The sequence below is a fragment of the Martes martes genome (assembly GCF_963455335.1).
Source record: "Martes martes genome assembly, chromosome: 4".
Classification (NCBI taxonomy): Eukaryota; Metazoa; Chordata; class Mammalia; order Carnivora; family Mustelidae; genus Martes; species Martes martes.
In genome coordinates, this window is record NC_137891.1 from 117,534,742 (window position 1) to 117,549,389 (window position 14,648).

General features: G+C 34.1%; 1 protein-coding gene across 2 annotated transcripts in view; it reads right to left on the minus strand.

Moving 5' to 3' along the window:
• Positions 1-14,648, minus strand: part of PKN2 (protein kinase N2) — a 131,201-nt gene that overhangs the window by 13,423 nt on the left and 103,130 nt on the right. For both annotated transcript variants that reach the window (XM_080801017.1, XM_080801018.1), the window contains exons 9-17: positions 13,717-13,860; positions 13,320-13,395; positions 12,559-12,733; positions 12,204-12,330; positions 11,586-11,716; positions 11,429-11,504; positions 11,259-11,350; positions 4,291-4,467; positions 166-228 (exon numbers count right to left, since the gene is read on the minus strand). In XM_080801017.1, the coding sequence (XP_080657143.1) occupies positions 166-228; positions 4,291-4,467; positions 11,259-11,350; positions 11,429-11,504; positions 11,586-11,716; positions 12,204-12,330; positions 12,559-12,733; positions 13,320-13,395; positions 13,717-13,860 (1,061 nt within the window). The remainder of the gene's footprint in view (positions 1-165; positions 229-4,290; positions 4,468-11,258; positions 11,351-11,428; positions 11,505-11,585; positions 11,717-12,203; positions 12,331-12,558; positions 12,734-13,319; positions 13,396-13,716; positions 13,861-14,648) is intronic.

The following is a 14,648-nucleotide window of genomic DNA, read 5'->3' on the forward strand; positions in this document are numbered from 1 at the left end:
ATTAACTATTTCTTTTAGAAGTGGAGCTTAACATTTTTAGAGGTCACTTATCATTTGAACAAGAAAATCAAAAAGCTGGTTAAACACAAAATATCTTTCTTAATTATTTTTAATTCAAATTCACACCAAAAGTAAGCCATTAGAAAGTATCAAAACTTCACTCACCTATAAACAATTTTGTGTTCATGTAAATACTGCAATCCAAGAACTACACATGCAGCATAAAATCTGAAGAAATAAATCAAAAGAATTTAATAAATTCTACTGCTCTTGAATCCTAGTTTAGACTTTTATGCTTCCAAGCAGAATTCTGTAGTTAACTAATTTCACAAGTATTTATTTAGTCCTTACTGTGTCCAGACACAGTAAGACATGTGCTAAATAATGTGTAAAATTAAAAAGAAAAATACAATCTCTATAATGGAAGCCATTAACTTTGCCTGGGGGTGGTGTCACTAAAGTCCAGAGTAGACATTTGATCTGGATAAATTATAATTTACCTTAAGGGCAGAAGGACTGTGTGAAAAGTAGAATTCTTGTGGGGGAAATACAGGGCATTCATTCCCTAAGAGGGAAAGCAATAGAGGTGTAAAAGGTATAAGTCTGACAACTATTAACAAGTATTTGTGGCTGAACTAAGAATGGGGAAGAAGTGGGAGATGAGCTGAAAAGACAGCCTGGGGTAAAGTTGTGAAGGACCCTGAATATCATATTATGGATACTGAAATTTCTTTTTTTAGCAATAGAGAATCACACCATTTAAATCAGAGCAGAATGATCACATTTCTGTGAGAAAGATTTTTAGGGAGAGTAGTATGAAGGCTGGAGTAGAAGTAGGTAGATATCTAGAGGGAAACCAAAGACATAAGGCTGTTTCAGTATGGTAGCAGATGGAAGACACTAAGAACCTCCCATGTAGTGGTAACACAGAGAGTAGGAGATGGATTCAAGAGAAACTTTAAAATTAGTATGACAAGACTTGATGTCTCCCTAGCAGTAGAGGATGCAGGAGAGGGAAAGCTTAAGATTCTCAAGCTTTCCTTTTTTGTGTAAAGAGTGATAAGTAAAGAGAGAAGTAGCCAAGGTTTTGTGGGGGAAATGAGGTTAGCTTTAGACATGCTGAATCTGAATTGCCTTGGGGCAGGTGAAGAAATTGGATAAGTGGGTTTGGAGCTTAGGAAAACTTGAGCTCAGCCAGAAACATTAACTCTTGAGGAACAGGGTCATGTTTGTCTCTTGCACTGTTTATCCTAAATGTTTAGCACAATGCCTGACACATAGCAGGCTTACTGAATGAGAAGACAGGTAATAAATGAATGAATTTTAAAAAGCAGATTTGTCTTCAGTGTAGAATAGCTTATAAGGAAAAACGTAGGAGATTCAGTTCTTAATTATGCAAGTAATACATAGACATTTTCTCTATGAGTACTCCTAATACCCCTGGGTCTCAAAGCACAGTATTTCAGTCATCCATCCATCCATCTCACCCCAATGCCACTATCATCTCTAGTGATAACTACTCTTGTTAGTTTGGTGCATGTTCTTCAAACTTTTAGAATACACTTATAGGCAAACAAAACAAAACAAAACAAAACAAACTTATATGCACATGTTGGTAATTAAGCTACATCTTGTATTTACTTATTTTTACAAAAAATGGAGCCATAATTTGGAAGAATTAAAAAATGCAAATATTTAGAAATATTTGATTATACATTAGATCTTATATAATTATTTGCTGAAAGTTTAAAGAATTTAGCCGAAGTCTACTAAACAGATGTGATTCTAAACTTGCTTAAGGTAGTTATTTTTATATAAGTTTTTAGGAAACCTATTTTGGTGACAAAACTTAATAATTATAAAAATACCTTGATTTCTCTTTTCATTTTTTATAAACAAATTACCCTAATGATACTCAACAAATAGTATATATTGTTTAAAACAGATATTTTACTGAAGCTTACTAAACTATGTGTCAGGTACTACATTGGATATTTTTTGCTTTTAACATTAAATAGTAATTTAATATTTAATCTTCAAATCAGCCTTTAAATCTTTTACAGAAACAGAAAATGAAGCTCTCAGAGAGAGTAACTAATTAGTCTAATGGTGCAAAGCTAGGAAACAAATTATTGTTGATACCACCATCTTGGTCAGTTACAATTCACTAATCACCTAGTATGCACCAACCACACTTGTAGGTGTTTCACTAATAGAATAGACACTATTCTCCCTTTTAGTGAGGGGAGACAGGCAATAAAAGCATAAGAAATAAAGAGATGGTTTCAGGTAGAAATAAAGTGCTATGGAGATAATAAAACAGAAAACAGAATAAGACTGATCTGATTTGGGCATTAGTGATACAGTGGTATTTTAGATAGGGTACTCAGGAAAAGACTTAGAAGAAATAACATTTGAGGTGAGATCTGATCTAATCTAATGGGATCTTATCAGAGGGAGGTACTTCAGATTTGAGGTACTGCAATGCAGCATTTTATTTTTGTATTTCACTGGGCTGAACAGTTTTATTTGTATATGCCTTGTATTCTCAGCAAAAACAAAAGTTCCTTAAGGCAGAACTGGATTTTAAATTTCCTTAAAAGAGGGCAGAGCATAGCAAAACAAAAACAAACAAATTCCCATGTGCAGTTAGCACAGGCTAAGCACAGTCTAGATGCTCTGCTTTTAATCCTTAAATATTTAGGGAAAGCCTTCTACTTTTTGGCATCTGTCTCCTTTTTGAAAGCTTCACTAACCACCAGAACTAATATCTCTATTTCTTCATCTGAAACTTGAAGGTATGAGAGGACTCCTATTTTCTAATTGTCATGATGAAAATCAAATAAAGGAGTGAAAGTGAAAATGTTACACAAATGTCAGTTGTCAGAATACAGATAGTAAATGTTTACTACTGGTTTATGATCTTTATGATTTGGGATGTTTTGAAAGTGGGCTGATCAGACCTGCTAATAATCTGGATGTTGCATGTGAGGGAAAAAGATGATCAAAAATGACACCCTCAAAAAAAAAATCCCTCAAATCAAGAAACAGACTCTTAATTATAGAGAACACATTGATGGGTTACCAGAGGGGAGGTGGGTGGAGGGATGGGTTACATAGGTGATGGGGATTAAGGATGGCAACTGTGATGAGTACCAGGTAATGAGGTGACGCATGGAATTACTGAATCACTATATTGTACACCTGAAGCTAATATGACACTACATTAACTGGAATTAAAACCTTAAAAAAAATAACTCCTTATGTTTTTGGCTTGAAAAACTCACGCTGCCATTTATTAAGAAGGGGAAGATTAGAAGAGTAGCAGGCCTGGGAATGGTGGGTAAGGTTTCAGGGAAATGGGAAAAATCAGGAATTCAGTTTGCAAAGAGAAATACTTATTAGTCATATGAAGGGAAAAAGTCAAGTTGGTGCTGAATGTTATTAGAGTTGGAAGTTTAGGCAAAAAGTCAGGGCTGGAGATATAAAGTTGGTAAACATCAGCATACAGAATATGGCTATTTGGAGCACTTTCCTAGGTTCAAACCCTAGCTTTATTACTTGAAGAGCTATAAAACTGGGATAACAGTAGGGGGAAAATATATATATATATATATATATATATATATATGTATACTTAATCTCAAGTTTCCTATTACTTTTCTTAATGCATTTGAAAAAGCAAATCTTCATATAACACTGAATTCAAAAACCACAAAAAGAGAGTGAGAAGTTTGCTTTCTACACCTTTCATTGGAGGCAATATGTGTACAAGTTTCTTTTACGTCCTTTCAGAGATATTGTAAGCACATGCAAACAAATAGTTTATACCCTTTTAACTTATTGCCCTTTAAAATGCAAATATAAATACTTCATACAAATACACGATAGAGACTCCTTTATACTTTTTTTTTCACTTAACAATATACTTTAAGTACAGTTAGTATTTAAAGTCATGGTTTCTTAAAAAAAAAAAAAAAAAAGCCACGATTCAAGATGGTATTCCCTAGGAAGAAAATACAACCGAAAAAAAAGGGAGAAATTTTACTAATATGAACCTAAACTGTGTATCTAAATTATCAAGTATGATTTAGGGTAATCTATAAAATTTTCAACATGAACAACAGAGTAAAATACATTTATATATGGCAAAAAGGTAAGTAAGGTGAGTTCTCATATTCTTTGCAGAAATTTTCCATTTGGAAAGAAAAAAAAATCAGAGAGTTTTTTCCTTCCTAGCAAGAAATCTGTCATGAAAAAAACTTAGAGAAATGTCTAAAGCATACTCACACAGCTCTTGGTTCAGAAAAGACATCAGTATGAATGTGCATCATTAGGTCCCCACCGGCAGCATATTCCATTACAAAGCAAACATGCTCTTTGGTTTGGAAACATGCAAAAAGGTTCACCAAAAAGGGATGTCTTACACTATTCACAGTTTCAAAAATTCTTTTTTCACACATCAGGCTGTAAGAGAAAACATTTAAAAATCAATAGGTTTTTCAACAAAAGTTCTAGTTGGAAATAACACTCTTTAAAAAATTACTGAACTCTAAAATAACCAGTTTTTACCTATTATAACTTTAAAACCATAAAATGTGTCTTAGTTTCGCTTTAAAAATTTGGTCTGCTTGATATATATAACTTTAATTGAAATATATCAATGAAAACGAAAATGTATGATCAGCATGACATAAAGGTCAGAGTTCACTTTGATTGTATCAGAAATGGTGAGAATTTAGCAACCTAAAGAATAATTAAAACCACTTCTTAAAGATTTATTTTATAAAGAGGGACAGAAAGAGAGCATGTGTGCATGGTAGGAGAGAAGAGGGAGAGGGAAAGAAGCAGACTCCCTGCTGAGCAGGGAGCCTGCGGGGTTCAATCCTAGGACCCTGAGATCATGACCTGAGCTGAAACCAAGAGTGGGATGCTCAACTGACTGAGCCACCCAGGCACCCCAAGAATAATTTAAAAAATATAAAATTTGTGATGAAGGTAATATCAAGGACAGTATTTATAATTCATAAGCTATAGTATTCAAATATTTTTTCATATAAAATATGAAGTTGAAAGGTAAAGATATGCTGCATAAAATTTTAATTTAGAAGTCTGACTGGAAAATAAAGAGACTCCACAGAGAATTCTATTAACATGCTTCAAGGAAGAAGTTCCTTGAGAATGATCTAATTTATAAAAATCTATAGCAATCGCAGGTTTTGCCTTTGTGCAGCTTGTCACTCTTACAAGCTGCTACAAAAACAGTGATCATCCTTATGGACTCTGGAACATTAATTTTGCCGAAATAGCAAAAAATACCATTCCTCCTTTCTTTGAAAATATTTAGTAATCAACTTGACTTTAAAACTCAATGTGGAAGAAAACCAGGTCAAATACTTTTTTTTTTTTTTTAAAGACTTTATTTATTTGAGAGAGAGAAAGTGAGCGAGTGAGTGAGCAGGAGGAGCAGAGGGGAAGGGAGAGTGAGAGAATCCCAAACAGACTTTGAGCTGAGTGCGGAGACCGACATGGGGCTTGATCTCATGACCCTCAGCAAAAACCAAGAGTCAGATGCTTAACCAACTGAGTTATCCAGGCGCCCATCAAATATTATTCAACTACAAGTTGAATTTACATATTTTAAGCACCTGATGAAAATAAAGATATTAATATACATTTTACGAACAAAATTAGATTATGTCTTTAATATAAAATAGGCACTTTGTTGACATTGTTTGTTTAAAAGCATTAACAATGTTTTTGTTTTTAAAATTAAAAAATTGCTTAGATTTTTGTTATTGCTAATTTCAAAATACCAAAAAAAGCTAATGTTAGAGGGAGGTAGATCCATTCTTCTTTCCTTTGGTTGTTTTAAGAAGGAGTTGTTTTTTTTTTTTTTTTAAAGGTAATTTTAAAGATAAATATTTATTTCGGTATCTGGGCTATACTGCTATGACTCAAAAAAATTTTGAGTAGAATTTTGAGAACATTTAAGAGCAAGACAAAACTAGAGAGGGTAGGAGACAAACCGTAAGAAACTCTCCATCATTTGAAACAAACAGGGTTGCTGGAGGCGAGGGAGGTGGGGGGATGGAGTAACTGGGTGATATACATTAAGGAGGGCAGTTATATAATACTGGGTATTATTTAAGACTGATGAATCACTGACCTCTACCTCTGAAACCAAGAATACATTATATGTTAATTAACTGCATTTAAATTTAAAAAATTAAAAAAAATACCTGTTGTGTAGAAGGAGCATGGCATTTTTAATGTTATGTTAATATAGCTGCCTTCTGGATTACGAACTAAAAATCTGCTCAGTTTTAAATACTGACAGTAAATGCAGCTATTATGGAATAGTGTTTAGACTCCACTTAATAAGGTCACATTCTAGACAAACTCTTACCCTCTCTCTGATTTCACACAATCTGTTTATAATTTTACACATACTAAAAAACAGAAAGTCCCACTGTAATTGTTTTAAAACTAGGGTTATGTCTACATATATTTGGCAAGGTTTCTAAGTGTTATTACAAAGTAAGTGATTATTATAAATAAATTCCAAAGAAGACTTTAAGAAAGTTAGTAGCTCTGATTTTTATCACCACTTAAATATATCAGAAAATAACGTCCAGTTGGGTAAGACTGATAAGATGGCTTCTAAAACAATAGATTCATGAAATCTATCTAAATTTTGGGTACTATAGATAAAATATTCAGACAAAATAAAAACAAAATAAGATGTTTGGGCTCAAGCAGATAACACTGTCTCTTCATTGTCTATCTGGTTTTATTTATGGGTAAATTACTAATTTACTAATGGGTGAATCACTAATTCTCATGGATGGGTATTAGGTTAGACTGGTGTTAAACATGTAAATGATGTAAAAGATTCAGACTCACTGATCAGAATGCCTCTTAAAATGGCTTTAACGTCATTCACAGGAATGCTTTGATGAGGACTAGAAATACTTAGGAGGACTGGATAGATGTCTCAGACTCTTAGGTAAAGGAGGCAGTCTCTTTGTAGACCAAAATTGTCACAATAATTTCAGGCATTTTACAGTACACCAAAAAGCTACACTGTTAGCATCTAAATTTTCCCAACCTTACCAAAATTGTATATTCCCCTTAAAAATTCATGGAACAATCCAACCTTATTAAAAACTTCAAATTTTATTCATTCTGTCCAGAACATTTCCCTCACTTCTCTCCGTATTTCCAAGCATTTTCCATCTGCCAAAGAATAGCACAAATCCAATCTCTCTTACAAGGCCTTACCTAAATCCATCTGCACACCATGATGTTCCCCTTTCTTTGAGCGGCTACTGTCTGTAGTGTTTATTTTAAATTCAAACATACCTGGTCTATTTTATTTACATAACTAATGTACTTATGTTTTATTTCCCTAAGTGACTAATTCCATCCTAACATTTTTGTACACTTTCTTCAGAGCTCAGTACATTATTAGACATTCTAGAAACTTAGAAGCTTGTATAAATAGTTATTTTGGTCAGTGGAAAATAACATTGTTAATAAGACTAAGGTCTTAGGATTGAATCATATTCATGTGTATTTTATATGCATGTATAGATTTTAAATATAAATAAATGTATACTTATTTATAAAATACTTATTTGTTGGTTGATTGATTTGTGAAGATTTTATTTACTTATTTGAGAAAGAGAGAACATGAGTGGGAGGAGAGGCAAGGAGAGAGGGAGAAGCAGACTCACTGCTGGGCATGGGGCCTGACTCAAGAGACTCAATCCCAGGACCCTAAGATCATGACCTGAGCCAAACACACACTTAACTGACTGAGCCATCCAGGTGCCCCAGTAAATATTTATAATATCTGATTAGCTGTGCTTTTGTTCTATGACTACAAAAATATACTTCCAACCAATATAATTCCAGTAATATTTTGCTATCTTGAAATATGAACTGGTAAAAAAAGAATGAGGAGGCACTACAGTGACATAAAAATTCTTACTCAGGACTGGGCATAGATGGGATAGAATTATCTATTAATGGCAGGTGGAGAATGCAATCTTTATAAATGAATCACATTACTTTAGAGTTACTCCATAATTTTCATTTTAAAAAGGAGGCTGATTTGGAATTTTCTATGATCTATTTAAAAAAAAAAAAAAGGCAGTTTCCTAAGTAAAATGATAAAATCCAGACTAGAGAAAGAAAACTTAGAAAGGAAAACAGTCATTAGTATTTTGGAAACATCTATTAAAAAAAAAAACCCCAGTACTATGCAATAACATTGAATTCTATGAATCTATTAAAAGGATGAACTAGAAAGTGAATATAAAGCAATCCACTTACTTATTAGTTGAGTTGTTTACTATTCGGAATTGCAAGTTACAAATATGTATTACTTTTCGAAATATGTTCATCCATTTTTTTATTTTATATTCTTTCCTTGCTTTGCTCTAATTGTTCCTTTTTTTTTTTTTTTTAAGATTTTATTTATTTATTTGAGAGACAGAGATCACAAGTAGGCAGAGAGGCAGGCAGAGAGAGAGGGGTAAGCAGGCTCCCTCCTGAGCAGAGAGCCCGATGCAGGGCTCGATCCCAGGACCCTGGAATCATGACCTGAGCCGAAGGCAGAAGCTTTAACCCACTGAGCCACCCAGGCGCCCCTCTAATTGTTCCTTTTTGCTGCGTTCCTCAAATTCCTTCTAACAGTGAGTTTTATTTCTCACTCCAGATTTTCTATTTCTCTGTTTCTGTACCGGTTCTACTGAAGATTATTTTACTTCCATGTTATCGAATATGTGGATTTATAACTGAAGTTAGTAAGGATCACTCATTAACTTTTCACCAAGACTGGATTAATTTTCAGTAGGGGTAATAGCTTAGGCTCTGGCTAAAGCTCCATCCTCTGATCTGGACACCCTTCATTAATGGTAATATTAATGTTACTCTGTCTAGATTTAATTAGAAAGTGTTCTTCTATTCAGACTTGGCTCACAGTAGTAACAAGGTAGCAAGAAGCTATATAAACCACCAAGATTATCAGAGGTAGTATCGGTTTACTATTGCTTTTGGAAAAAAAATGAATTTACCATTCACAGATCTGGAACACAGCAAATATTCTTCCATAAAAGAAAAATAGGTGACCCTAGTATTAATGCAGTTATAAAAAGACTGACAGTGTGATTAAAGGTTTGCTTTAACCAACTACTTCAGTAAAATAAAAATACAGTTATAAATATATCCTATGGTACACAGCATAGTGTATAAATATTCAGCAAAATCCTCTCTGAATAGTTTCAAATATCAAGAAAGAGTTTACTTTGATGTAATTGAGGGATATGGAAAACAGGTAAAAGATAAATAGGCAAATCCGAAAGAAATTTTTTTTTCTTACATAAAGGAAAACTCCATTTTTTTTTTTTGAATTTTATTTATTTATTTGACAGACAAAGATCACAAGTAGGCAGAGAGACAGGCAGAGAGAGGAAGGGAAGCAGGTTCCCAGCCAAGCAGAGAGTCAGATGCGGGGCTCGATCCCAGAACCCTGGGATCATGACCTGAGCTGAAAGCAGAGGCTTTAACCCACTGAGCCACCCAGGCGCCCCAAGGAAAAGTTCATTTTCAAGAGCTATCCTAATTCTAAGAACTTCCCAGAGTGCCTGGGTGGCACAGTCGGCTGAATGACTGACTCTTGATTTCAGTTCAGGTCATGATCTCAGGATTGTCAGATTGAGCCCTGTGGGGCTCAGCACTCAGCTTGGAGTCTGCCTGAATTTCTCTCCCTCTGCCCCTTCCCAGCCTGAGTGCACACGCTCTCAATCTCTCAAATAAATAAATAAATCATAAGAAGAAAGAAAAAACTTCCTATATGATGGGGAAAAACATCAGAAGTAGCAGGGTGTGGGGGTGTGTGTGTGTGTGTGTGTGTGTGTGTAGCACTTAATACAATTCACTAAGGCAAGCATTACCAGTAAACATGTTTTACAAATATGCGGGTTAACTGAGGTTCAAAGATGTTCAGTGAATTTCCCTGGGATCAAATCATTAATTAAGAAGAAACAACCAGGAATAGAGAAGCCGGTCTTTTCACTCATAGTCCTAGGCTCTCTTCATATACAGGGCTGCCTTCTATTATATCAACTGATGCTTCCAAGTGGTTTAAGCCAAATACTGCTTATAAATACCAAGTGAAAGTCTCTCTCTGTAATAAATAAGCCATTTGTTATGCAATAATTTTTTATTTAATCATCCTATTAGGACAATCTTTTTAAAGCAGTCTCTGACCCAATTATAATATTGTCCCCCAAGCCCTTGCATTTTAAAAACTGTATATAAGGATGTATCCATATCAATTTACATTTATTAAACCCAGAGAGGTCAGATGCTCTGGTTAGGGGTGCCTAGGTGGCTCAGTTGGTTAAGCGCCTGCCTTTGGCTCAGGCCTTGGTCTCAGGGTTCTGTGATCGAGCCCCAAGTCAGGCTCTCTGCTCCAAAGGGAGCTTGCTTCTGCCTCTCCCTCTTTCTGCCGCTCCCCCTGCTTGTGTTCTCTCTGTGTCAAATAAACAAATAAAAATCTTTAATTTAAAAAAAAAGATGCTCTGGTTAAAAAAAATTTTTTAAGAAAAATGAAAGCAAAAATATAGATATAGGTACATTTTATTTATTTGACACAGAGAGAGAGATCACAAGTAGGAAGAGAGGCAGGCAGAGGGAGAGGGGGAAGCAGGCTCCCTCCTAAGCAGAAAGCCGGATGCGGGGCTCAATCCCAGGACCCTGAGACTATGAACTGGGCTGAAGGCAGAGGCTTAAACCATTGATGCACCCAGGTGCCCTACAGATATAGGTACATTTTAAAAAGCAGAATATATTAACCACTCAGTTAAGTGCAGATTATCTGTAACTGACATTCTGTTACTTCTGTAATATGAAATGGGAAATAGCGTCATCTGACCACAGATGAGTAACAGTTCCTGTTCCATATAAACACTTTACCATCTCCAAGTATAAAAAACTTAACAGAATTATTTAAACATTTCATCACCTTTCTTTGGTACCCACTAACCAGTAAACTGTCATAAGGAGAAGCTGGGTGGAAAGAAAAACAGTAATTAATGCCTACCGTAATCAAGTATAGATACATTAATTTAGTTTCTCCATATATAATGGAAATAGAAGTTTTGCTGTTGCAATATATACATCAATTTTCATGGTCTTAAGTTAAAACTTCAGAAAAATGAACAATTTCATTAAAAAAAACCACTAACCTGTCTACTTCATCTCGAGCCACAATGTCTCCTTTCTTTAAGGCTTTTATAGCAAACATCTCATTTGTGTGTTTATATTCAGCCAAAAGCACCTGAAATGAGATTAAAGTAAGTATTTTCTATTTGAGTGATTACTTTCATAGTCATTCCAAGAAAACGTAAAAGATTACCTTTCCAAAATGTCCTCTACCCAAGACAGCACAACATCTGAAGTCTTGTAGATTAAACTGAAACATCTGTTGGGATCTGAAAACAGTATGTCAATTAAAATAAGGCAAAAGTATGGGTCCAAACATGTAGTAGCAAAGCTGTGCATATATTCTTTACCTTCTATCCTCAAGTTCTCGAATACCACTGTATCCTAGGCCTGGTTGAGGAATATCAGGCTCATATTCAGATGGAGATTTCGGAAGTATACTATTTCTGTCATTCTCAATATCAAAGACAGTTTCTGAACCCTACAAAATATTAAATACTCATTAAATAATAGAAACACTGAGAAAACAACTTATTTCGTAAAGATAAAGTTTAAAGGTTTCAAAAGTCAATAGAAATATTAGCGAGAAAAGTAAAATTCAGAAAATGGACATTCTTACAGTTATTAATTCTAATTACACTTACTTAAAAAATCTGAAAAATGAACACAATATCATCATTTTCAATGTATATTCAGGAATCATGTTAACCAAGTTAGGAGGTGAAGAGTGTTTGAAGCAATATATCATCTAATATCAACCATGCTCCTAAGCTCTTTTTACCTTCAGCAGCCTATTCCATCTGTACTGGCCCATGAGCTTCCAGAGGTTTTATGTTTCACTCACAAGAAACATAAAAACACAGTTCACCCAGGCAATTTAAATTAATTGAAATGTACACCTCACTATGATGCTTTTATTGGTAATTCATTTGGTGAAAAGGAATTATACAAGGTTTAAAATGCCTTGCCTGTCCTGGTGTATCCGAATCTCTTAATTTAGCAGATTCATCTATTTCTCCAAGAGAAGAATCACGTGGTGGGGCCGGAGGAGGTTCAGGTTCAAGATCAAAGTCCAATTTGGTTACTGTAGAATCACTTATAGAAGATAAAGTAATTCACCAAAAACAGTAATCAAAAGTATAATAGCTTTAAAATTAAAGCAAACAATCTTATTTTTTTTATTACTTTAAAGTAAGCAGAACACTAAGTTCAATATACTATTTGGAAAAAACCAGACTTTTAATAGATCCACTGTAAGCAGTATGTATGAATGTTACAATAACTATTTCATAAAAGCGATGCTTAAAAATCTTAGACACATACCTAGCTGGAGGTGCTAGTTCAGGGATGCGTACATCAACTACTGGCACTGTAGCAGGCACAGGAGCTTGAGGGCTGAAGGTGCCAGAGTGATTTACTGTAGGAATAGCTCTTCTCACTAGCCTTCCCCATGTGGCAATATTAATATTCATCTGAGGAGCTCTGAGAAATGTTTTGCCTGTGGATATTGTGAATAAAGAAAATAGAATAAGTAATTTTTTAATATATTAGCAAAAGCCATAATTTAGAAATTCATATTCACTGGTTTATAATTTATGAAGAACAAACAAAATTTTCACTTCAAAAATAGTTCTTAACTATTTGTTATTAAAGGCTAGTGTAAAATAGTGAAAATAGTTTTAAAAATAAATAGGTAGGCACTATTTGTTCAAGTCTAGCAATGATATGTGGCTAAGGTTTAAAAAAAGAATTCTCTTAAAAAAAAAGAATGAACTTTTAGAGCAAATAACTATAATATTTATGGATGAATCAATATGGCATCTACCTTTGATTCATATAATCAGAAGTAGTATGTGGATGGTATATAAATGAAGCAAAATTGGCCATGAGTTGACTGTTGTTGAGGCTGAGTGAGGGTATACAGTACCAGTCTCTCTACTCATGAATATGTTTGAAATGTTCCTTAATAAAAAAAAGTTAGAAATGAATGGAAAACAAAAGACAAAGATGGGTATCACTTTTAAATGTAGACCATCTATGCATCAGAATATACCAAAAGACATATTTGATTCCTTAGTAACTACCTTGTTGTTTTGAAAAAATTTTCTTTTGTCTTTGGAGTTTGGGTCTTCTTTCAATAACTGGATTAAAAAAGGTAACCTGCAGTGAAGAAAATTCAAGTTGACATGAGTATAGCTTTGGATTTATGGTTCATGAAATTGATCAAACTTCTAACTTTTGAAAACTTAAGAGAACCTTAGATATATTTTAAGCCCAACTTCTTATTTTCTAGGTGAGAAAGTAGACCTAGAGAGGATAAATGATTTGTCTCAAGGTAATACACCTATGCAGTAGTGGAGTTGAGCGAAGAATTTAAATTGTCTGCTGTTCAGCCTAATACTCTTTCCATTTTTACATCATGCTGCCTACATACATAATTTCAGTTATAGTGATGCACATTTAATAAAACACATTTATTACCTCTGCAAATAAAGTACCCTGTGGTTCCAAATAGAGACACATGCCATGCCGTTGGTTGTCTAAAAAATCTTCTAACCTCAGAAATTTTACAGCACACAGAGATCTCCAATCACGCCAATAAACTGAAATTTCCAGTTCACGTGACTAGGATAATTAAAAAAAAAATAAAACAGAGAAGACATCATTGGACACACACTTGAATAAAAGATCACAAAAAATATAAAATACAAATAAAGATAACACACACAAAAGTCACACTATTAAGAGTGCTTTGTAATGTTTCTCTATTATATATTAAAAAACTTACATATTTTAACTACAAGGAAAAATTTATATTCCACCAGTCTCCAGCTAAGATACTGCCTTTTTTTTTTTTTTTAAAAAAAACAAAGAATACACAACTGGAACAACCAATACAGAAGAATGACCACAGAAACTCCTCTCCATGTCACAGCTTCAGTCCTGGTATCACTTACTTGCTATTACTGAAAGACCTCCATGCTCTCCATAAAGAACCCATTTCAAACTGTCTTATTTCCTTATCCCAATGCTGATTTAGGGAAAGGTCTGCAGACAGCATTTATTCTGCACTTACAGTGTGCCACACACTGTACTAAGCACTTTGAAAGTATTAGATCATTTAATCTTGAAAAAAATACTACCAGGTAATAGGACTAGTGATAGCAAGGGCAGATGCAGGTAGGAAGGGAGATTCAGACTAAGTTTTACACAAAATGATGTTCATTTATTACAACCCTTCTCCCTCCCACATAAGGCAGCAAAGTAGCAACAGCCTGAATGTCCAGAAACTAGGGACAAGTGTATTATACCATATCCATATAAGAGAATACTCTGTAATCATTAAAAATAATGCTTATGTGGAAAAACATATTTAAGATTTTAACAATCAATTAGAACACAGTTTATAAACA